Source organism: Corvus moneduloides, chromosome 4 (assembly GCF_009650955.1).
Source record: "Corvus moneduloides isolate bCorMon1 chromosome 4, bCorMon1.pri, whole genome shotgun sequence".
NCBI classification, from domain to species: domain Eukaryota; kingdom Metazoa; phylum Chordata; class Aves; order Passeriformes; family Corvidae; genus Corvus; species Corvus moneduloides.
In genome coordinates this window covers 15,768,709-15,794,627 of record NC_045479.1, presented here as the reverse complement: position 1 = coordinate 15,794,627, position 25,919 = coordinate 15,768,709, and the positions used below count along the sequence as shown (strand labels likewise).

Below are 25,919 nucleotides of genomic sequence, written 5' to 3'. Positions count from 1 at the left end.
TTCCTCTCCACCAACCAAATACCTTTGCTGCTGTAGAAGGTGGAAGATTAATTTGTCTTGGATACTGGAGTGCAAAATATGACCACTTAGAAAAAGTATAATCAATCCCACTGAGTTACTATAAATTGGTCTAGTTCAGTCCCTGCCAAAAGATACATTCTGCATCTAATACTGACAAGGACCTTTGCTCACAAATTGTAACTAGCCTTTTCATCAGGCTGTGAAGTAGAGGTCTTAATGTCTTCAGGTGTTGATGAACACGTAATTGTATTTTGTCTCTTTCTTTAAGTAAATTAGAATAAAATCTGATACTCTGCTTTTTCATTGTCTCATAGCTTTCAACTATTTAAAGGTAATCATTTTACTTTTCCTGTGAGAAAAAGTTGTTGGAGTTACAGATCCTGTCATATATACTGCTTCCCTAGGTTTGGGAAGACATTAGAGAGCTTCTAAATGTTTTCTTTACAAACTCTGTACCATTTTCAGCAAATGTATTTCAACAAGCTCTGTGGCTAGTTTGGTTTTGAACAGTTTCACGTTGCATTTATCTTCCAGAAAGTTACTAAGTGATATGGCTTTAAAAATTGCTTTTGTTATTTTCATGTTGTTAATTGACATGCTAATTATGACTGACATGGGCATTGCTTTTAAATCCCATGTTGTTTCTTTCCCTGCATACAGGGCATATTCTTTGAATTCCTATCACATTGTGATCTAGTGTCAGTTCAAAGACTGGCTTTGCTTTTCAAGCTGTTTAGACATTCTTTTCACTTAATATGCTGCTTTAAGGATCTATGATAAGATGTTGCTGAGGGCAGTGTAAGACTCTAGGACTTGGCTAGATTAGAACAGCCATGTATTTTACATTAAATGAAAGTGGTTTGAACCACAGTAACGAGCCAATACTTGTTATCCACGCTCTCCAAATGCACAGGCATTATTGACTCCATTTATATGACATCTTCGCTTGCTTTGTTTTCTTGCTTTCCCTTGCTAAGAACAGATGGGAAGAGTAATTTAAATACCGAATACCATAAGGTACCTGGAGTAAAGTAAATTAAGAAAATACCATAAGTGAGAGAATGAAGTGTTAAATCGCTAACAGGAGATTTACAATTAAGAATTAACAGAGAAGATAAGCTTTGCCAGGAGACAGAAATCACTTCACAGAGCGAACCTTGCAGAGGATGGCAGGTTGCTGCCATTACAAATGCATGGAGAATCCCAGGTCATAGAAAAGAGGAGACTCAAGATGTCCAACATGTAAAACGGTGTATGGATTTATGCACACTGTAACAGGCAACATAAGTTGGGATCATGTCCATTCCATGATGAAAGAGGCAAGGAATACCAGACTTGACTTTGCTTCACAAAAACATGTGAATACCAACAGAAGGAATATATAGGATGGGTAATGAAAACAAGGACAGCACCACATGCTTAGATGAAAATTATACACAGTGAAAATGTACAACATAGCAGCCAAAGATGAAATTACCTAACTGGAAATAAATAAGACATTTATTTTTTAACTGTTATACAGAAGCATATGTTTTGCCAGAAATACTTTTGGAAGATACTTGTAGGAGAGTCACACGTAGCAGGAAGTAAATATGGAAACAGAATGGACAGTGATAAGCTTATTAAGCACAAAGTATGTGAACAAAACTGGAAAATAAATGTGAAATATACCGGACAAGGCATAATTTGTAATATTGACCCAGAAAAGATCTCAACTCCCTTAGCATCATGCTATGCGCTCCCTGCAATTCTTATCTTTAGAGAAGATACTCTTAAATCAGAGGCAAAGAGGGGATATTAGTAGGATCACTGAATGGAGGATGTTAAAACCACCACATTAATTTTTGTAGGAACAAAGCACAGTTTCTTCTAGTACCAGGACAAAGCTAAGCAAACCAAACAGAAAATTGTAGATAATGCAAATAATGCTTGAATAAATAACATAACATAAAAAGTGCAATGAATATGTCACGGGTGAGATGGTGGGGGAGAGCCTGTCCACAGAGACAAGGAAGATATGTAAAGATTCATTGGGAAGGTTGGAAACATTTGCCCCTAATCTGGCTGCTTGCAGCAACCACCTGGAGCACTGCTGCTCGCTGATGTTTAATGGATGTGCAGTGTCAATATTAATACAGAGTCTGAGAAACTGAAGGAGTTTATTAGGGGACTCTATTCCAATGGTTCACAGCACAAGAGTTAGGTTATGCATTTATTTCCCCAAGGACACTATTAGTGGTACTGCAAAGCTTTGCTGAAAGCTGCAAAACAATGACTTCTGTGCTACAGACGCCAATGAAATGTGATATCAGCGTGTTCTAGTAAATAAAGAGATTTGGGGTTTTTTCACAGAAAACAGTGTCTGCTGAAATTGGCCATGTCACACTACTGTGATTGCCAAGCTAGTTCATCCTGGGAATTTCTGCTTGCAGTTAGATACACAGCTGGCAGGCATTTTGGGGGCGTAGACCCACTCCCAGCTACATGTGCGAAAATGCAGTAGGTACAGCTTAGAATTACATGTTGTGTGTAATGATATGATGTAGAAAAACAACCAACCTACTATCAAAGTTTTGTCCAACCTTGAACAGAAGACAGAGATTGCCAGAGATATGACTGAGAGACTATAGAGAAAATGTTAGTAGCCGAATTGCTATTAAAATTATGTAGAAACTCTCATTAGTTAGGATCAAAATGGATCTGTGAAAGTCCTTAAGAGAAATATACCAAAACAAGCAAGAGATTTGGATGGTGGAGGATAAGCTGCAGAGTTGTGCATCTGCTTATTTGTGTGCACTGTCGTTCCCATCACTTTACTAAAACACTGGGACACAAGCAGCTGCGTACTCAGTGGAGTTTGTCACCTGGAGCACACAGTTAGTTGTGTGAACACGTCCAGACCCAAGAAGGGAGGGAGGAAGGGGATGATGAGCCTGTTGTTTCAGCCAGGACAGCTGGGCAGCCTCAGGATCTGCAGGTTCATGGATATGTGAATGCTTTGTCCCCAGTCAGCCTTGCAGATCTGAGAAGCAGCACATTCCTTGCACTAATACTGATCCTGAAATGTCACTAAGCATCGATTTAGAAAGGAACACGTGGCATTAAGGTGACAACTTTGATGGCCAAGCATCCCCGTCACAGCTGCGCTGTCAGGCTTTTGTGGCCATCACCCATGAATAATGGGAGCTAGACAAGATGGAAGGCACAGATCTAGAAAGCCAGGCACAGTTTGATCCCTTGGACCTCAGCACTCACAACCCAATGTGTTCATGCGAGTCCTGCTGGTCCCACCTCAGCCACCACATCCTGGGCTGTGGAGAACCATAGCTGCTTGCCTATTCACACCCTGGGCAAGGCTTTGTCCCACAGCCTCATGAGTGGATGGGAGAGCCTGGACCAAGCATCAGTCACTGGTAATCTCACTGTAATGAAATGAGTATCCTGGTAATTTGGGAATAATTGTATCTTAGGTTAATAGCCATTGATATCTTCCCTCATCAAGTTTATTTGCTCCATGACATAGTTAGTGTCTTAAACAGAAATCACCCTCAAGGTATCATCTAATCATCTTCTCATCATTCTGCAAATCTGTTTCATATTACCAATAATCTTATTACTACAACTGCAACATTCATTAAGCAAATGGAGAACAATAAAAATACATATAGTAATAGCAATCAAATTAAGTTTGAATCTCACTGTGAGTGATGGATAATTCTGGATCAGATTGTTCTCATAGATTTTTCCCCATTAGCTCAAAAATTTTAAATGACAAGGTTCTCTTCTAGAGTCTGGCCATTTTATGTGGCCTGGTTACCACAAAATGGCACAGTCAGGACCAGAACTGGTTGCAGAAGCTTGCCCTTGTGAGCAGGGAGACCTCTCAGCAGAGAAAACATTGCTGGGTTCCCATGGCAAACACCAGTCCCTGCCAGGGTGAGCTCTGTGACAGTGATCCAACATCTCTTGGGTATGTCAGACACTTCCAGGTGACATCCTGAATGGGCTTGCATGGGACTGGGAAGCCATCACTTTCTTCTTGACATGTAGTGGCTCCTGATGTTGCACTGAGCAAAGCAAAACCACAGATTTGTTCTGAGCCATCCATATTTAAAAGATCTGGGTCTTGATCCTCAGCTCAGGGGAGTAAATGGAAATGCATTCATGAAGCGCAAATGGGTAGATTTTCAAGCTGTTCTTGCCTATCAGCTGTGCCAGTTTATATTTAGCTCTGCTACACCTGCACAGAGCCACTTGAACGTGTATCAAAACAATTCCTGTCCCTAGCTGTGATCCGTACTCTCTAGTCCAACAACAGATCATCATTTGTCTCACTGGTAAAATAACTGCTGAGAAATATAAGTGGTTTTTTCCATCTGCAAATGCATGAAAATATATTTGGAACATTTTATGTGTACATTGCACACCTGATGGAAACATTTGACTGCTTCCTCTCTGGGTACATCAAAAATATCCTCAGCCAACTTCACTGTTTTTATCAACTCTACTCTTTTACTTTATGTTCATTCTGGCCTGGAATTTTTTTTTCCTGAGCATCACAGATGAGTTTGTGACCTCTTTGGTATGATCTGCCAAACGGTCATAGAAGAAATCCAGCCTCTGAAATACGGTAGGTCCCATTAAATCAATGAGGGGATGGTGTGATACAGGCTTATATGCATGTGTAAATTGCTGTGTGAGAGAGGGCCAAGGCAGAGAGAGATGCCTGGATCTAGTTTGGACTCAGGAGAGGCTACTGGTCATTGCTTTTTGTGCTGGCCCAGTGCCTTCCTAGTTTGTATTCCTGCAAATAATTAAAATCCCTTTTAGTTTTAATATGCATGTTTGCATTTACCTCAATAATTCAGTACTACTACTGCAAATATAATAGAAATACAGATATGCCCGGGTACATTTTTTAGCAAAATGGGCAGAGATAATAAATATGAGTTTTTAAAATATAAAACTTTCCTGGATCCATAAAGAAAGAACAAAATGGGAAGTCGAAAGACAATATCCCACTGCTGCTTGTATGACAGCCTGTAAATCTCTTGTCCTTATTCCATTCATGTTGTGCAACCCTCCTGTCTGGGCTGTACTTGCCTATGACTGTGCTCCTGTAGAGAAATACATCCCAGATGATGTATGCAGCCAGTTTTAGGAGGAATGAGGCAGGTCCCAGGGGCTCCCACTACGCTGTTCAGAGAGACACAAGTCTTCTGACGTGTGAGGAGGAACAAGAGATCAAAGGGAATAAGCTCTCTGGCCAACTCCTCCATAACTCACATCCTGCATCACATGCTGCCAGCGTTTGTTCTGCTGCAATCCTATCTGGACTCAGTCAGGAAATGCAAAAATGCAGTCTACTTTAAGAAAAAAAGTGACATGTGCCCTTGGTTCAGTGTTTGCTGCGTGTTGGGAGCCATCTGCCAGCCCAGTGCTCTGCCTGGCTGGAGGTTCCACTCAGGACCCTTTTTCATCCTCTTCCTGGCTCCTTACTGTGTCTGAAGCTGCTGAGAGAGGGGCTTCTGATCTCCAACACCCTCACACGGTTTAATGTGGGCTCTCCAGGATGCAGAATTTGTAGGAGATGCCTTTCTAGCCAAGCCTCCTAGGGGCTGCAGGAGGGAACGAGGACAGAGCAATACTTTGTCAGCTCTCACTGTGGTTCACAAATTTGGAAATGAACCATGAGGAACTGGAAATCAGTAACATGGCTCCTCCTGGCCATTCTCTTGGTAGGATGGAAGCTGAGCTGCAGACCTTGGGAATCGAGTTTGCCCTCAACCTCCTCATATCTCTGCAGGCAAAGGGTGTGTGTTTTCTGAGCTGGCAGGAGCTAATGTGACAGCAAAGGAGAAATGAGAGAGGAAGGAGAATGAAGGGCTCTGCACAGAGGTGACACCCTTGAGGGCAGAGCTGGCAAGCTGAGACCTTGGTCTATTTGCACCACCATTGAATACAGACAACAGTGAGGCAGTAAAAGGCCTTTTATTTAAGGTGCTGACACCTCGGGAGAAAATGAGAAAAAGAGAGGTGCTAAAAGAAAAATACATTGCTTTTCATTCTTCTGTCCTTTCCCTTCTTCCTTAAATTTTATGGGATGAACTCGCTCAATTTAAGTACTTGTCAGCAAAGGTGTGACAGGACAATCAAGAGCCATCCACCGTGCCAGCTGGGAACACTTCCAGGGGCCAAGTGCTGACAGGTGCCTCAGCAGTGCCTGAGGGGAGAGCACTGCTTCCCTCCTCCTTCTCCCCTGTCCCCTCCCCACCAGGCAGTGAACCTGGCGCACAACCTCCTGCATTCCCATTAGCAAGTCCTGAGAGCCCCTGGGCTGCAGGAACACACTCTTTGTTCAGGAATAGATGAACATGCTCCTAATAAATGTGCAGCTTGAATCTAGCTCTGCAGAGAAGTTGTGGGGCTGGTGAAAATTAATTTGTTACTGGCAAAATGGCAGAAAGGGACTGTTTTATACAGACTGGGACTATGCCACCTGGCAACATTTGAGCAGTACTACCTCAGTAGATTTCACAATAAGCTCTTGCAGGTGTTAGCCTCCATCCCTGCTTACTCATGGGCAAAGCAAGGCTGGCAGGTGGGTTGTAAGGTTTCCTGCAAGGCCATTCTGGATGGTGCTGTTACAGCTGGAGGAGAGAGGAAAGCCTGGCTGACTGCCTGTCCTGAGATACAGCTCCCCTCAGGGCATCTTCTCATCTCTGCAGATGTGTTTCAACTTGCCAGGTGTATCTTGGGAGCATTCAGATCCTGATTCAGACAATGTGGGTCTCTGTTCCAACCATGAGTGTTCCCATATCATCCTCCCTGGTGGGCTTCTCTTGGGGACTCAGTCTCGGAGCAAAGATCTCAACAACGACAGAGCCTCCCAAATGAAAGGAAGAGCCGATGTGACACACCTTTGGCAGTAACAGCAATGACAGCTGCAACGGGCAAAGGTGCCACCCAGGACACAGAGCTGCTGCTGCCACCTGCGTCCGCTGAATGGCTGGGCCTCCCGGGAACCTGCGCATCTTTACGGAAAAAGCTGAGCTCTGAACATAATATTTTTAGACTGGTTTCCTAAGGAAATGAAGATTCTGCCACTTCATGTCTGCCCATCTGTCCCCATCAAACTTTGGATCCACTGGTTATTTGCAAACAAGTTTGATGGAGCATTAGAAGTTTCAAAAATATTTAGATTTCTATTTGTGAAAATCGGTAGCTGGGAAGAGACAAGAAGTGCAAGGTAATGCATGAATCTCCATCTGACAGAGGGGAAGGAAGGGAGGACTCAGCAGTCACCTGTTCTGTCTGAAAGCTCTTTACAAACCTCAGCACGCGGTATTTCTTGCTGCAAATATGGTGGGTAGAGAATTCCCAAAGGGAACGAGCTAGGTTAAATGAAGCAGAAACTGCAGCCTGTCAGAAACACCCCAAATGTGAAATTGAGAACTTGAAGCTTTGTTCAATGCACAGGGCAACACATTTCACTCAGCCTCCTTTTCTCTGACAGGTTTGCAGGAAGCTTGTAAGAAAACATAGCAGAAAAAAAGGAAATCTGCATCACTGTGAAGGTGGATATTTGGGGTTGTTTCATGTTTTATCCACTGAGGGCCTTGTGTACCTGCGTGTGTGTGCTCACTTTATTTAGTCATTAGAAGGCACTGAAGTACCAAGTGACTTTCTGTGCATTGTGGTTTCAAATATATATGGCCAGCTCCAAGTGCCAACTGCTGCTGTGAAGACTTTGCCTTTGTGTTTAATTCCCTTCTGTCACCCTTTGGCTGCCTCTGCTTTTCCAAATCACATGCTCCTTATGGCAGGGTTTATTATTTCTCCCTTTATGTTCCTGGCATGCATTTTGAGTATTGCTGTGAACAGTTAGCAAAAGCCAAAGCAGGATACCTAGTGCCTTCAGTTGTCCTGTTTAATATCTCCTGAAATACTCACCACCACATCTGACTGAAAGGGTTGTCTCTGGGGAAGTGAGCAGGGGAGAGATGATGGCCCAAAGCTTGGACTCTGTGATCTCCCTCCAGCCATATCTGCTGGCAGTAGAGCTTTCCTGCTGCTGGGCATGCCCTTGGGCCACCAGCTCATTTCCTGGTACAGAGCTGAGCTCTGTGAGAGGGCTTTGCTATCACAGGCAATGCAGGCTTCACCCTGAGCAGCCTGCTCCCAGTGACGTCTGCTTTGAATTTCAGAACTGAGAAGGACAAGGGTTTATCTGAGGATGGGAAGAAATAGCAGGGAATTAAACAGTCAGAGGAAAAGTGCAGTTTCTTACAAAGAAGCGGTCAGTGGTCAGTCTTTGCAAGTCAATAGCAGATGCAGGGTAGCACAGACAGAGTGCTTGAGGCATGCTGAGGATGCTGGGGCAAGTCAGGGGCCTGCATGGTGAGCTCTGGGATGGCAGCAGCCTCTGTCACTCCTGGCTGGCCACAGGCTCACTGCTTTGTTTGGCATGGGTTAGCAGGCTGATAAAATCAGAGTTGAGCTGGCATAGGTCTTCTACTTCTCTCTCATGCAAATGAACAAGACCACTCTCCCTCTGAGCAGGGAGGGAGTAAAAATTTTAGTAAATGTAGCTTGTTAGGTGGTCTGGTTTTGGTCTCTGCAGGAAAAGAGCTCAGCCGTGACTCTTTAGAGGGCCCCTGGGGAAGAGCCCGATAATGTAACAGAATAATGAGTGTCGAGCTATGAAAGCATTTCATTACCAGCATCCTCACCCCATGCAGCCCCAGTCTGCTGCAGTTATCATGTGTGTCTGACAGGAAAGGTCACCGGGAGATTATCTTGCCTCTGAAACAGAGCGCTTGCATTCCAGCGAGGGGGTCCTCACTCCTGGGTGGGCACAAAACATTAGCAGATACTCAAAGCAAAGGGAAAGCTGAACTTTGGGGTGCTCCTCAGGGACACAGCGAGGGATTTCTCTGCTCTGAAGAGCTGCAGTTGTTGCTGCCTGTCCCTCTGTTCAATCTGCTGGGGCCCCACTGTGTTGTAGCTGAAGCTGACAAGTGGATTTCTTTCTCCTAAACCTAATTCTCAAAATTTGCTCTTTTTTCCTTCCTAATGCAGTAGTTTTTTCTTTTCACAACCAGCTGGAATCTTGAATAGATGGTGCTGATTCAAAACAGGAGTTGGACCACAAGAGATGAGCACTCCTCCTACACTTCCCAAACAGAGCTGCCAAGTCCAGGTCCCCAGAATGGTGGGGGGGCAGTGTCTGTGTAAGACAGCCTCAGCCCTTGCGTTCTGGACTGAGACAGCCTAACAAGGGCACAGCAAACCCCTGCTCTTCCATGGGTGGCTTGTGTGATGTTGGGTTATTGAAATCCCTCTGTTCATTTCCTCTGTGGTGAACTACAGTTAATGAGTTTTCCCTTCTCTTGCTGTCTGCTTTGTCTAGCTGCACTGCAGGCTTCTGTGTGACCCTGTAGCTCTGCCTGGTGTATCCTTTCGTGCCAGAGAGCCAGACCCCAAGACGTGAGCAGCAGCCTGGAAAGCACCACAGAGCTGGCAGCAGCAGGGCTGGGCAGCTTGGGCACTGCAGGGAGCAACAACGAAAGGTGGGCTTAAAATTCAGCCCTCACGTGGCTAATGCAAACCTGGACTTTTCTGCATCAATCTTTCTTGAAGTCAGGCCACTTTCTTTCTGAAATGCAAGCCCTTGCATGACAGCATCTCTAGCTCAACCTTCCAGGAGCAGCTGGCTCTTTAAGTGCATGTCCTTTTGCCCCCTTCCCTGTACAAGCGCTGAGCAGCTGAGCCCTCTCCCCCCGCGGCCGCGCTCCTGAGGCTTTCCGTGCCGTCGCTGCCACGGGAGAGGGCACCTGCTTTCTCCCTTGCCACAAAGCAAGCTCTGCAGACTTCCATTTTTAGCACGGATGAATCACGCTTCCCTTGCTGATGGCAGAGAGCGAAGACCCGAGCAGCCCCGACCACCGGCATCGCTGCTAAACCCGAGGTGTCACTGAGCAGATGAGGATGGCTGGGCGGGCGGCTGTGCTTGGTGGCACGGGCAGGAGTGGACAAGGAGAGGAGACGTTCATCAAAAAGGTTTTAACATCTCGTGGTGCTGGATATGCCACTGGAACACCTTTGCTCCCTTCATTTGCTTTGGGGGCGTTGCCAGCTTCTGCACCCCCAGCCAGCTCTTCCCTGCTCCTGCTCTCTGCTTCACCCCACAGATTTTATTTGTAGCTGCAGCAAGGTCATAAGCACTGGCAATACAAGTGGATTCTCTTGAAACATGGCAAAAATAGGCACATTCTTGGAGTTCTGTGTTTATTATATCACCAAGATTTCTCCCTTCCTCAGCCATTAGTGCCAGGGAAGAGGTCAAGGAATTTATGCCAGTACTGATGGGGTTTTTGACAGAGAATTTTCTTTTACAGTTCTCCATTTTGACCCTTCATTTGGTTCCTTACTACTGCTGGTATTTTAGACAGGACCGCTTTGGGGGCAGGAGGGACTCCATCCTGAAAACTACAGGAGACTGTTTTGCTACCAAAGTCTGTCACGAAAAAACAGCTTGGAAGGACCATCAGGTGCCTCCTTATTTCTGACTGTCAAGTACATAGGTACAATGCCTAAATCAGGTAAAAAGAGAACACAGACAATTTTGACATTTAACACCATAACCAACAAAATAATCATGTTTAAAACCTTCACCTTGCCATAATTTTTTGGTAATAGTTTAGTTCTAGATTAATTCATTTAAAACTCAATAATTTAAAAAAAATTAAAGTTGTGCTTTTCTCTTTGACCCACTCTTTTGCTTTTCTTCTGCTAGGACAGTGGTAAGCACTTTTGTCTATTTCTTTTAACTTCTTTTTTCTACATTTGAGGTAGTTTTGATGCTTTTCCATTTGTTATGAATACCCTGACTGCTGTGTGTTCAGCCTGGGACACCTGCAGCCCGACTCTGGCTGCCCACTCCGAGCCCTACAGAAAATGTGTCTGATGCATGACTGTCTGCTGCATTGTTGTTGGCCTGAGGATACAAGTGCAGTGAGGAAGCACTAATATCAGTGCAGCGTTGCCAGCCAGGTTTCCTGAAGCCCTTACAGCTGAGCACTGGAAACCCGACAGGCTCCAATCCATATTCAGTTTTAGCTGTTTGTTTGCTGGGGGAAGGTGGGAGCTAAACTACTATGATGTCTCTATACATTTCAATCAAATCACAGGCTTCAACACATTAAGTGGCTCCAAAAAGAGATTAATGGTGTTAGAGTACATGCAGTACTCTCACATCAAGGCTCCAGCAGGAATCAATCCCTTCTATGACAGACAGAAAACCTCCTCATAAACCATCACGCTGAGATCCTGGTTGTGTCTGTAATGTTTCATACCGTGTTTCTGATCAGAAGCTGTCTAATCTTTATTATTGTTTGTTTTAAAAGAGCATTTCCAGTACCCCATAGCTCAGACACCACCCACCTTCCAGTTTTGCTCTTTCTTTGCTCTGCTTCAGTGAGGATGGGGATGGTGAGTGGTGTCCAGTCCTGCTCTGGACACAAGCAGACACAACCTCTTAAAACACACAACATGATTTTTTTATTTGTTTAATCAGTTTACATTCCACAACTGACAGTTTACTTATTTATTTTTTAATTTTCCATGAACAAGTTGTTTAGTTAGTTACCAGACAAGATTTTAATTGATGGAAATACAGTATTCTGTGCCAATCTGAATAAAACCAAAACAAATCAAAACAAAAGGGAAATTGTAAGATGTAGCCAGTTTTTCAATAAAGTCCTGTGATGCTTTCTGCAACTTTTGTCTTTCAAAGTTATAGGGGTTTGTTCATTCCCCCTATTATTTCCCTGATCTCAACCCTCCCACTAAAATGTTCTTTTAGGGCCTCAGTCCTGCAAACAGTGATGCACGTACACAAACACACATGTGTCTGCAGATTAGCACCTTCGATTAACAGAACAAGAAATTAGGGGTTGTTTCATGTTTAAACAAATTCTGTTCACCTCTGCTGCAACAGATTACAGGAAGAAATGGAAAAGTACAATACACTTGATGTCACATTACTTGTGAAATTAGCCACCACACTCACATCTCACCAGAACAACCTAACAAAACAGTCAGTGGTTGTTGATGTATTGTTAGCACCGATGGCCACAGGAGCCACTTCACCTCTTAGCAGCACAGAGGTCCCAACCTCACAGGACATGTCACTCTCTATTACTTCTGACAACTGGCTGTTACTACCCAAAAGTCATAAAACTCTGTGTGTATTGGCTAAAAAGTGCTCCACTTGGTCGAGCAGCTGCATACACAGTTCAAATATCCTTTACAATGCCCAAACCATAATCAGAAATGGACACAGTTCTGGACTTTTCAAAATATGTTAAAGTTTTATATATTTCATTGTAATTCCCAGTCTAGCAAAGCACTTAGGCATGTGCCTAGCTTTAAGCATGGCAATAGCATCCTTAATGGGAGATTTATGCTTGAAATTAGGCAAGTGCTTTGTGGGATCAAAGCTCTGTAGCAGTGCTCTGAAGAAATCAGAATCCTGAGTGTCCTAATCCTGGCTTTCACATTTACAGCCACTGCAGATTTGAATAAACCCAGCTACAGTCTAGATTTTCAAAAGTGCTGAAAAGAGAAGGCTCCACCTGCAGCTGGTAGAACTTGTGAGGGGGCATCAAACCACTGAACAGAAGGTCTTTTCCCAGGCTTTTGGCTTCCCATCTCCAAAATGGCTATAATACCTACCTGCCTCAGACAGGTCAGATGGGACTTGTAAAACTTTCTAAAGATAAGTGCCAGATAAATGCAATGTATTGCTGCATTTCTCTGAATATGCCTGAGTATTGTGGCATTCTAGGTCTTTCTTAATCCAGCTTTGATGTGTTTGTACTGCACTTAGAGGAAACATAAACAGCTGGCCAAGATGTACCGGCATGACAAATGTCTTGTACCAGTCATATTATTTTACTTGGGAATGTCCTAGGAAAGTGCTGACATACTTCAATTTGCAGGCATTTAAGTGAATTATTATCCTAAACCTCCCAAACTGTCAATTAGAAACAGTGATGACTGCAACTTTTATCATCATCAAAGGATGATTATGGGAATTGCTTCATTTCTTCTGAGCAAGAAAAAAAAATCATAAGGAAAAAAAGACCAATGAGGAAGTCAAGAAAGGGAAACCCTCCAAAAAGTTTTTGCCAGTGTGGTAGCACATGGTTAGGCTGAATATTACCTGGGGCAGAAGAAATCCTGAAGAGCAAATATCTTCATGACATGTACCTACTGTGGATGGTGGGAGTCCAGTGAGTCTGGTTTCCCCCTGCCCCTTGTACCCAATGCTTGTGCCCTCACACTGGAGTGTTTTGCCACATCCACACACATTTCCCATGGGCAGAAGCAGGGGAGTGAGAGACAGAGCCACATGCTGAACTGGCCAAGAGGTTCATGAGCAGCAGGGGAGCTTGCAGGGGAAGGTCACCCTGGAGCTGTGATGGCCTGAGAGCTCCACCCATTCTCCTTCCTCAGCCCCAGGATCACTCCAGTGCCAGGCATTGCTCTGGGCCATGGAGCCTGGGCATTCGCTCCCAGCAGCAGTCACAGGAGTGGTTATGGCTTTTGTTAGGAGGTGAGACGGGTTTTTTGGAGAGAAAATGGAAAGTTATCCAAGAAGATAATCCAAGTGCATCATGGGGGTGAGAGGTCAGGCAGGCCCCTCTTGGCAAGCTACACCTTGGCAAAATGAACGCAGCAGGGAGAGAATGTGCATGGCTAGACACACAGGACTGTTGTAAAGAACGGGAAACAAAGATAAACTGGTACAGAGTCACCCCTTAGAGCCTCCTCCCACATGATTTTGTGCATTGACTTTATCGCCTTTTAAAAGGAGGTTTTCTTTGACACTAAAACTCTGAAACATCTGAAAAATCCTTGTGGGACACAGTGAGTCAACAGTTTTGGCTTCCCATCTCTTCCCAAAAGAGCAACCTTTGAGAGTCCCACATCCCAGTACCCTCCTCATCCCTCTCACAGAGAGGGAGGGCAGGAGAGTGATAATGAGTATTTAGGAACATTCTGAAAAATCTTGCAGAAAATGGTGCTGTATTCTTAAATTTCATATATTCTCAAGCTCCTCCTCATTTCCAGAGTTCACTCTTAAAGCCTTTATTTCTTTTTCACAGACATCTCAAATAACATAACAGTCACATATGCAAGAGCTGGTATGGAATGAGATTTAGAGAAAAATGTCTTTACAGGAAGCATGTCTGTATTCTCATACACAGGGAGGAAAAGGAAGAGAGGGAGACAGAGATATATATCTTACTCCTCAAAAAAGGGAAAGGGAGAACAGGAGAAGAATGTCAGGATGATACACTACAGCTTGGGCAAGGTAGTACCATGCTGAAAAATAACACTTGATCCCTGGAACTCAGCTTTATCTTCCACTTTCTAGCTAAAATCTTTCCTTAAGTACTAGTACACAGTATTGAATCTTCACTTTACAGGTCCCTGCAGGTCAGCTAAAGTTCCTCTTGTCAAAACCTTAACAGTATTTTTAAAAATAAAGTTATTCTGAGAGATTGGTGAAGATTGTCAAATCACTGACTTAAATCTAGTTGTAGAAACAAATAGTAGTGACCATACATTGGTACAAGATCCAAAGTTCATTAAACCTTAGAGTTTTCAGAAATCAGTTTAATTTTCCCACTCCTCTGTGTTTGTTTTATTCAGGTAATATATGGGACTACACAAGAGTTCCAAAGTTCTAATACTGGATTAAATTGCTGGTCCTTCTGGATAGACTCACTATCAATATACAATTCCAAATTTTGGCTCTGAGAGACTCTCACCATGAGATGGAGATGTACGTTCAGCCTTATCAGAGCAGCTTTCTGAATAATACAGCCACAGTTCATCCTCTTGTTGAGTCCTCAGTTTGGTTTTTCTGAGGACAACTATAATCCCAACAATAAGGGATGAAATTGCAATCTCTTTAATCTCCATGTAAGCTGTTTGTAAAGCAGTTATTAACATTGAAAAAAAGAATATGAAACTACCCAGACTGTATCTTGAAGGAGAATTTTTTGATTATCACTACCAGCTAGATGACTTTTTCAGGGATAAAGCAAGAAAAGTAACCTTTGAACAGCTCAGCTGCTCAAACTCATAAGATGTAAATTCACTCTTTGAACTGCTTCAGCAATGCCCAGGACTGGCGGAGAAAGGTGAAGAGTTCAGACCAAAGACCTCTGACCTCCAGCACTGGGACCACCCAGTCGTCCGTGCCTGGAGGCCACCACAAGGCACTCACCTCAAATGCTATTTCCAGGGGTTGGGACAAGCCCTATCCTTTGCAGTCATGTTGCATTTTGGCAGGGGAAGGCTATTGTGAACATCTCTTTTTGTTCCAACAGGCTTTCACAATGAACACCTCTGTTTTACAGGTGAGCCCAGGACACGCACCCGAAGCACACAGACACAGCTGATCTCCATATGGATGCTCTTCTGCACTAGGTACCTGATTCACCTCACCAGGATTTAAGATCTTTTAAGATCTTGTGATCACCCAAGATAGGTGAGTGGTCACTCCATGAAGCAAGAAGGAGCTCCTAAAGCTGACTTAGATGTCAATTTTGCTGGGTCACCACCTGTAAGCAACTGTCTCTCTTCACTGCCTGTACAAGAAGCCAAGGGAGATGAGCCCATTAACATAATGACCTCAGTTAAGTGCCGAAGGTTAATGGGGACAAAGGCAGGTCAGAAGATCCCGGCCTTTGGGCAGCTCAGTGTCACCCACAAAAGTGCTTCTCCCAAATGTACACCTAATGAGAACAACAGCATCCATACAAGGGCCTCCCAACAAAGGACAAGAAAATCAATTGAGAGAGCTAATGCTGAACAGAATTCTACCGTCGCTTTTTCAGTCTATTCCTTTTCCTTAAAAAAGCCCTTGAGACCCAGTCCTTTGACTGGATGTACATGTGTGGATGTGCATGCTGCTGACTTTAGTGTGGTACCCCTCCTCAACTGGTGCAACGGCAAAATTAGGATTTTCGGGAAATAGTACTTTTTCATTTGTTTTGGTTTAAATCTGAGATATGTGAGGATTGTGAAAAAGAAACAGTCCTTTGCCTGAAATTCTGTACATCAACCTCAGGTTATTTCAGGCAATCATGAAGATATGGACATTTTTCATAAATTTACAAATATATATACAATATAACACATATTTACAAGTATATGTGTGTCAGCCCATGGGCTACATTTACTACTGATTTATTCCAGCCACACACAAGTATAATGGTTGTTTTTTACAAAAGGAGATTGGTAGAAAGTTAGAGTGACTTAGCAGTGACTTTTCCTGCATCTATGCAAAAGATCCTTAAGTGGGCTGACATGTAAGTGCAGCCCCCTTACCTAATTCCCCTCATCACACATACACATAAATAGGACCCAGTCTTATATCTGCTAATGAAGCACATTTCTCCTTGATTCCAATGACCTCTAATCAAAGAGAATTTTACTTGAGAATGAACTGAAAGTTCAAGCCCACTTTAGGTACAGTTTACAGTTTCCAAAGTTGTAAAGTCTGTCATACTAAGCCTCAAAATGCTCTAAAATAATTCAAGTTACTGCAGAAAAATACCTTCAAAAGTTCCCAAATATGCTTTTCTGTGTAAGTAGGGGAAATTTTGTCCTGCAAAAGATCAAACCACAAATATATAGATATAAACACTCTAAGTGATGGAAATTGCAAAGTAAAAATAGTAACAGTTTAAATTAGATATCTGTGATTGCTGTTGGTGCCCAGGAATTATAAATAATTCAGTATGCTCTAACTGAATAGTCTAAGGCTGCACTTTTGTTGTTTTGATTACTCAAACATTTTTCTTATGATCTATATTGTTAATAACTCTTTGTAAAAAAAATACAGCCTTATGCTCTACTGCCAGAAGAAAACTCTTCTTGAGATAAAACATCACAAGAGCTTAAGCAAATTAGGAGCATATATGTTTTTTTAAAAAAAATATGTAGGCACCAAAGGTATTTAGTGTTTTATTCACCATCTAAGGAAGAATTGGATGCTGAGGCTGTTTTGTGTATCTGGCCCCAGGAGACTAAGACATGACTGATTCACACTCCTTGGAGTCTACATCATTTTGAAACTGGGGCAAAATCCTCAGGTTTTTGAAGACATTATTCTTTATTTCACCTACTGCAGAATCACTGTTACTGCTTGGGTATTTCTGACCTGCCAGCATAGTAACAAGGCCACTTGAAGGAATTGCCTTTACAGAGGTATTCCTGTGTCCTGCTGCCACAGGTAGGGCTCAGATCCACGGGATGTGAAGCTCCCTGCTGTGCCCAGCAGCTTTAACTGCAGTCTTCATGCTGCTGACAGCCCACACAAACCCTCTGTAGACTCAGGGTGTCCTGCCATAGCACTGCCTCTTGGCACAGTGGGATTGTTACACTAAGAGATCATAAACATTTCTGCTTTGGAGGGGATACATTGGCAACTCTTCCTTAAATATCCAAATACTTTTTGATGGAAAATACCAAATTTACCCCAGTTGTACTGTGCTTCCTCATGCATCTTCAGCAGAGAGTTTCCATGTGATCTGCACGCACAACCTAACACAGACACAGATGGCATCTGAATTGCATTGCAACTCCTGAGTTGAGTATAAAAGAATGGAAAACAATTATGCTGCATTTTGCTATGTATTTTCTCTCTATGTAGGACACTTTTAAAGGTTCCTGGCATCCACATCTTGTGGAATGTGCACGTGTGTGTTTAAGGAAAGAAGGGCATGAGGGTGCCCATGTGTACACACTGTATGCAAGAAAACTTTTGAAGTCAGTTTTTGCCACTGTGCAGGAGTGTTAATCAGTGAAGGAAAAATATAAAAGTGCAGTCCCACAAGGGACTGACAATTCCTGCTGATGATGCTGTGGGTGACATTGGATTATCCTCACAGAATTCTACCAATTTTGACCTATAGCAACTGCTGTTGGGTCTCCTTTTTTTCACTCCCCCACTTTCCCCTGGAGATAACCTATCTGAGACTGATATTTTCACTGAAAGTCTTCCCTGAGCAAGGGAAGGACAATTGATCTGTGATTCTGGAGTGCTTTACTAGAGGTGACCAGCATTTCATTTCCCTGTTGCAGCCTATACTGAGGCAGTCATCCAGACTCTTTCTCCAAGTTAAATCCTAAACATGTGCAAGGCGTACTGCAATTCAATTGACAGCACTGTACCAGGCTCCAGTTCTCCCACTAATGTCAACAAGGAGCTTGTCAGAGCCCCCGGGCACCAGCAGCATTTGTTGTAAAAAGGTTGCAATCTATAACTAAGGCTCTGAAGAAGGCTGTAGGATTGGGGTGTAGTGGGGCAGACAGGATGGAAACCTGAAATCAGAGTTGGGGGCTGATAGGGAGGGAGGGGAGGTAGCATCTGATGACTTTCTTTCTAAAGCCAAAGAAGAGATACTGTGAGTGTGCAAGCACACATTTCATTTTCAGTGTTAACCAAGACAGCACTAAAATATTTTCTAAGGCACCTGAGCTTTCTATGAACCTCAACAGACTATGGAATAGTTGCATTATATTCCTGGCTGTAACTGGAAACAGAGGGACTGTAAGTTTTGAGCTAAGCCCTGGTTTTTGAGTTTTCACCTTAGACTGGCAGAATCAAGATTTTATGGATCTGGCCTGGAGTTTGCAATTAAAGTTTAGGCTTTTTTGAACTTTGGTTCCTGACCTTGGAAATTCATCTGTCACTAATCTTTGCATGCTGTTTGTGTTTCATGCCCATTTTTTACTCTTTTGGTACCTGGCAAACATTCAGAGCTGTCTCAGTTTTTCACCTTGAGTCTTCCCTTGCTGGCTGGATGAGCACAGCAGCGTGGACCACGAAGGAGTGGGAAACCTGGGAGCAAGGAAATGCAGTGTTGGTTCTTGTGAATGTGCCTGAGCACTCCTGTAGCCCTTCTAGGCCTATGTAGAGACACACAGAAGAAAGGGCCTGAATAATGCATGTCTTTATTTAAGCTATACTTGGTAACATATTCTTTTCCCTCCATTTTGCTGCTGGCAGTTAGTGTGGCACTCAAGAATTAAGGACAGATTACAGTGATTTTCTTCTGAGCTCTGCTTATCAGTGGGGCTCCAGGGAGGAGCCTGATTTGGAGGTGCTGCATGGTGGGTAAATGGACAGCCGTGGAGACACAGTCTTCCAGGAATGCTTGGGAACCTGAGATCCCCCCTGCACATCAATCCTCTCCTTCACCAACTTTGCTTTATTCACCATCCAGTGAACTGCACAGCTAATGTGCCATAGATAAAAATGGTCCCAAATGAATTGCATGCACCGGAAAGCGGAATACCTGCACTCTCACAATTCACTCTGGGAAGGATGAGGATCCTCTCTTTAGAGGACTCTGAGGATGCTTTCCTCCCCCTTCATTTGTTATTGCAGCTGGAATAACATTTTAAAAAGTAATGACAATTTTTCAAAAGCAATATTTCAAAGAAATTTCTCTGGTCACTGGTGGTTTGTGATCCACTTGCAACTGGGGTAGAAGGAAAAAAAAAAGCCCAACTAGAAGAAGAACTGGAGGGATTGTAGTATTTAAATGAGGAAAGATAAGTTGTGTGTTTGCAGAGAGCAAGAAGGGATAGATGATATATACAGGCGGCTAATATGGGTCAGGAAATTTAACACACAAACAGCTTTAGCTTGAGGAAGGAGGTGTCTATAGGGTACACAGGATACAGGGCACATGTGCTCCTGCCACACAGCCCCTTCACATGTAGTGTCCCAGCAGGGACAGACAGCAGAACCCCTGTAGCTAACTCGTTACAGTCACAGGGCAACACAATGGAGTCACTACACACAAAACATCAGCCTGCAGATCACAGTGGCTTGAGCCAATTCATCCTGCATCCTTAGGATGGGCATTTTAGGATATCTGTGTTCACTGCACTCCAGTGGCTCTGTGGTCTCTGGAGCATAGAGATGTGTTGTCCCAGAAGTGCAACATGAAAGGCTACATGTGGGGAAGAGCCTGCCAAATATGGATCCTGTATTTCCACCTCACGGAAAGGGAGACCAAGAACATACTGGTTGCTCAGGCTAGGACAGAGTGTCACCTTAGCTACAAGGGAATGATGGGAAAAGAAGAGCGTGGGCTGGACTCTGCAGGAAGCTGAATGTCATCCAGGAAAGCACATTCTTGACTTTAAGCATATGAGTAGTCAACCAAAGTTAAGGGGATTAGTCACATGCTCCAAGTAAAGCACATGCTTAGGCACTTGGCCAGAGAAGTTCTGAGGGACAGGGTCAAGCCCCATGATGCTGGGATCACTGATAACAGATTTCTAATTAGGTGCTCCTCCGACTAAGAAACCATGCACTAGTCAAAAAGCTTCAATTTCTGTTCAGAAAGATACTTCAAAGCCTCCCCGAAATGCAGAAACTCAGAGTAGTTGTGAGTGTGCTTCAGCTCACGAAGCATCACAAATTTGGATCTGGATGTATTGTGGATCAACCCTGCTCTAAAGACAAGTCTGAGCCGACGGAAGGCGTGGTGGGGCTGAGACCCCTATTCAGGGGTATGGAAGCACATGGGACTCCTCCCAGTTCTTTGAGAAGCACAGAGGGAAGATCACAATCTCCCAAAAGGGTTCTGCCCTTACTTAAAGCAATGATGAGAGAACTGGTGTTTGGACAAATGGTCCTTTTGGGGGTCCAGTTGGAGATTAAGGTGATATGACCACCTGCTGCTTCAGACATTCCCATAGCTTTTAAGATGCTTCACAGCCACACAGGCCTTACAGACTCTATGCTAGAGCAAATGGAAATCACAGAACTGGCCCAAAGATTCAGGGTCAACACTTTTCTGTTGTAAATAAAAGTAATCATAACCCTCTTCACCACTGCCACACACAGACGGACACACAGGCTTATATACAGCTGTAAACCAACACCATCAGAGAATACTTCATCAAGGCAAAACTGTTTTTATGCCAGCTGCAGAAAAAAAGGAAACCTTTGAAAATCCATCAAACAGCAAAATTACTTCCATTTCTTTAAATCTTCCTGCTGCACCTCTTTCAAAACTGTATCTGTAGAAGAATACGCCCTGTGAACACTCATGGACCACACACATCATCGCAGGAGCTGCTGTACTGCTTTGCCTGCCACAGGGCCTGATGGTGGACTCCAGATAGGTACCTCTGAGAATCTGGTTTACCTGTGTCACTCCAGATATCTGTATTCACATGAAACACCTTTCCTATCGCATTCAGCACTGCAGAGGAGGAAGAAAGTTTGCATTCAAAGCTGTTTTAATGAAACAGCTGTAATTTTCCTAATAATTTCTTACCGAGAAGTTGTTTCTTTCAAAATTTTTCATGCTTTGAAGAAATGGACAATTTTTATAGGTCTTTTTTGGTTTCCAGTTACTGGTTTTCTGCATTCAGGTTTCATTTAGCTTTCCAAGGCTGTTTTTGTTTTAAATTTCCTTCTTCTGTTCAATGGTAATTCATCAACCTCCTTACCAAGTAGGCACTTGCAGTCAAATGATTTCAAAACTTTTCAAAACCACTCTATTTGAGAACCTTCCCAGAAAAAAAATAAATAAAACAATCTGCTTTAAAAGGAAGTTTCTTCAAAAGGCTTGTATTTTCAACTCGAATAAGTAAGTAATTTCTCTGGTCACATCTAATGGAAAATGAAATTGTGAAACTTCAGTTGACAGGAATGGCACTTCAGTGGCAACACACTGACTTAGCAGCTGGCATTGGCATGTTTGGGGAATCTGTAGATAACAGAAAGCAAAAGCTAGGTAGTTGAGCAAGAATGGAAGAAACCCAAATCTACCCTACTCCAACATGCCCTCCAGAAACTTCATTTCTTTGAGCACTGTTAATAAAGCTACATGTGTAAGAATTATTTGTTAGCTGGATATTTTTAAACCAAGCAATACTGTTTTTCACCAGCTGTGTAAATGGCATGACCTGGAAATTAATGCCTGCATTTCTGTGCAGCAGGCACAGGCTCCTCCTCCTGGTGAGATTTTTTTAGATGGAGAATATGACTTTTTATTGACTTATGAGGACTGATACCGTGCAGCTATCACGTAAGAAAGGATTGCTGGAACTTTCCCTGAATTAAGAGCATGTTGGGTTGGATTGGTTTTGGGGAGACCTTTTTTCTTTGCCCTGTCTCCCTTTGCCTGCATATTTGTCAGTGGTGCCCTCACTCCTATATATGGCAATTCAGTCATCCTTCTTCAGAGTCCCTTTGGCTACATCCTTGGCCCTTCTTCCCCACCTTTCCCTCAGCCACTGGTACCCTGCAAGGACCCATTGTCCTCACAGCCAAAATGCTTTGCTTCCTCTAATGGCATTCACCCACCTCTCCAGACTTAGCTGTTCCTTTAGCTCTTCTGGGACCTATGACCTGAACAATGGGAAGAGCAGAGGGAAGGAAAAAGGAGACAATAGGAAGAGGAGTAGCAGGAAAAAGAGAAAGACCAAAAAAAGAGAGAGAGTTCCATTTGCAGATTCACAGTTATATCATACAATGCTTAAGCTCATGGGAAATGGATCTCTGTTCTCTGCATCTGACCCTTTCACATCCATCTGTACACAGTTCTCCCAGATGGAGAGAAATGTCCAGTGAACCAGGCAGTTTCCAAAGACAAGATGTGGGAAGGTCTTATTTGGCATACATGAACAAAATGAGAGGCATCTCTTACTTCTCTCTTACAGAAATTAGCTCCCTTTCCCTCCTCCACAATGGCTTTTGCCCAGTTGTCTCAAACATCCAAAGCAGAAACTTGATGAAATCCCATTCCAGCAAATCCCTGGGAAGAACAACTACCAGGCCTCCCCCCACCTCCCTTCTCCTTGGCCAGTCTTCCCCTGGATCCACGATCCCGAAGCTCCGTGAAAAAAAAAACAATCTCTTGAAATCCACCAGAGAAGATGCGCTGTCTCCGACCTGACGGCTTTCCTCCCGCTTCTGCCGTTGCGGTGCCTCAGTCTTGGGCCACAAACACAGCATGGATGGTTTAGTGGACAGTCACATTGCAATGTTTTAAATTTTTCTTTTTTGTTAAAAAAAATAAATAAAGTAAGAGGGAAGAAAAAGTTATACACACATGTATCACAGCATTTTCAAAAGGCCTTCTGCTGCATTTACATTAGCAGTTCAGCCTCGGTTGTAAGCCTGGATGTAAGGCAGCTGGAAGATTAAAACCGCATTGTTGGAAAGTCCGCTGAGATGTCCTCTTGGAGTTTTTTATTGTTTTCTGGTTTTATTTTCTTAGATGTATTTTATTAATATTAATTATTATTATTATTTTCACTTGTTTGCATCTCTCTAAAGTTTGGCAGGCAAAGAGAAAATGCTTTTCTACTTTTCCTCACACATTCTGTCCATTTTGTTTTCTGCGTTTTAAGGAGAAAAAAAAAAAAAAAAACAAAACCCCAAAACCAATGACAGGACAAGCTCCTGTAATTTTGTTTTAGAAAGAAAAAGAAAGTGGATGGGTTTCTCATAATAGCCTTGAGGAGGTACGTTGCTGAAGTGGCTCAAATGCTTCATTTGTTCCTTTGCTTTCTGTTTGCATTTTCCCTTCTGGCTGCAGTGGACATGCTTTTTGTGTCATCCCCCCCATGCCTCTGCCCCCACCATGTCCTGTACAGATTCTGGTTCCAGATTCCCCACATGGATCCCCTGTTCCCCCTCCCAAATGGCAGTAGGTAGATGCAACTGTAGGTTCATTCGACCTCTAAGGTATGATGCTGAAGTTAAGAGTTGGATGGAAGAGCCACGTGAGAGAAAAGCTTTCCCATCGCTGTGAGAAAGAATGAAGCAACACAGAGTCCAGTGGAGATGTGAGTGCCATGTTGGACTCAGCTCTACCTTGGCACTGGCATTAATTTGAGATTTTATATATATATAATTATATATACATATATATGCATGTATAGGCATACATAGGCATATATATATATATGTCTGTGTGTGTGTACTTGTTTGCTATTTGTTTTAGCACACTGTCCCATTCTCAGGTCTAGATTTGGGGCAGTTGGTCCTGGGGACAGGTTGGACAGAAGGGGCCAGAGTGCAGAAGAAGCCAGAGATCAGAGTGAGGCCCAGGCCCCCCCACGCACAGAACATGGACCAGCCATAGCCATGGCTGATGTCGTCGGGAAGTCCGTACAGGTAGCGGGGGTAGCGGGAGAGCTCAAAGTTGATTCCAGCCACGCACGTGCACAGTGAAATGATGCAGAAGGTTCCTGGAGGAGAGTGGGAAGGGGAGAAGGAGGAAGGAAAAAAACAAAGAGAAGTTAGAAGAGTGATAGACATACCCCTTTCCAAGCTGCCTGAGAAGAGCTGGTGCAAGCGGTAAGGAAGTGCCTAAAGGAAGATGTTTGTATAGAGAATGGCTTGGTCTGGAGGCTCCATGGGGAAAGAACTGAGTGCCACCAGAGCCTTGAATATTGATCTGCTGCTGAACAGAGCTGTATGGAGAAACTTCAACAGGAACAGTTTTTCATTATGAGCACTCCCTTGGGAACCAGAATGCTTCCTGGAACCATTGATTTTTCTGAAACTTTGCTTTAGACAAATACAGAGTGAATAATCTTGTTTTGACATTTTTGGGAGGGAAAATAACCTTGAATTTTTTGCTTGATTCTGATTTTTCAGTGATAGACTTTATAGAATATTAAAGTATACTTGACATATTCTGGCTCTGTTGAAATATATGTTTAAAATTACATGGGAGATTTTCTTCATGCTTTTCTTATACCAAAATACAGAATTTTTCATTATACAGTCTCCTTTTAAATATCACTGTAAAAATCTTTAAATCCTTCACAAAACTCAGATTCTGCCCTCTGCATGACTCCAGTTTCAATCTAGATGCCCTCTGAAGTGTTGCTGAAATCTTCAAAATATCCTGTTCTTGTTTTCCATCTCTGCAGCAATATTTCATTTCTTATTTCTTCCTGAGAACACTGCGAGGACAAACTTCATAACTCTGTCAGGTGGTGTTATGGAAAGACACATGTATCAGATGAGCTGAACTTTATCCCACCCAGATGAGTCTAATTTTGATTTTTGGCCTCCAGCTTCATCGAAGCTAAACTCTGAGCTCCTGAAATGTCACAATTTTCACCCACACACCAAATAATGGATAGATACAGATGTTACACACCTGCCACAAGAGATAACGACTCAAGTCAGCGTGAAGTTGGTATTTTATTTTTCCTCTCTAATTCCTCCCTTTGTAGCCTCCCTGAATTGCCTGGAGAGCCCTGGGCACAGAAGGCAACCTACGGGACTCGTGCTACAGGACACACACGGTCAGTCCTGTGTGTCCTCTCTCTGTTCATGCATGGATCAGTAACAGGTAAAGTGTGCTACCTGCGCAGCACGTCCTGTTCACTAACAGCTGCTGGTGACAAATCTCCTCTTCTCCCTGGTCCCATCCCTGAACCAGCACAATCTTCCAAAGCAGTCACAGTCAGCCTAGTTTCAGTGACAAGCTCCTGTCTTCTGGTGTCCTTCTACTCTTTCCTGCCCCTGGTCCTGCTTCTCTTCCGCAACACTTATGCCGCTATTTCTCTGCTGCTTTGCTCTGTTTAGTTGCAGTTTCATTGAATTTGACACTCCCCACTCTGAATACAGATGTAAGATTATTTGGTGAATTCACATGGAATTTGGTTCAGAAACTGGGAGCATTTTCAGGAACATATACACATCACCAAAGTGTGTGCACTTTCCACTATACCCACTTCCTTTATTTAGTAGGAACATCACATAGCCGTTGAATCTACAGGCAAATCTCTGTCATGGACCTACTGTGAGATCACTGTCA

General features: G+C 43.3%; 1 protein-coding gene across 1 annotated transcript in view; it reads right to left on the bottom strand.

Annotated features, from left to right (window-relative positions):
• Window positions 1-11,574: 11,574 nt before the first annotated feature.
• The window catches only part of TMEM178B (transmembrane protein 178B), a 222,463-nt gene continuing 208,118 nt past the window's right edge, over window positions 11,575-25,919 (bottom strand). Inside the window, exon 4 of the mRNA XM_032105823.1 lies at window positions 11,575-24,333. Coding sequence (XP_031961714.1) covers window positions 24,083-24,333 — 251 coding nt within the window. The 3' untranslated portion in view covers window positions 11,575-24,082. The remainder of the gene's footprint in view (window positions 24,334-25,919) is intronic.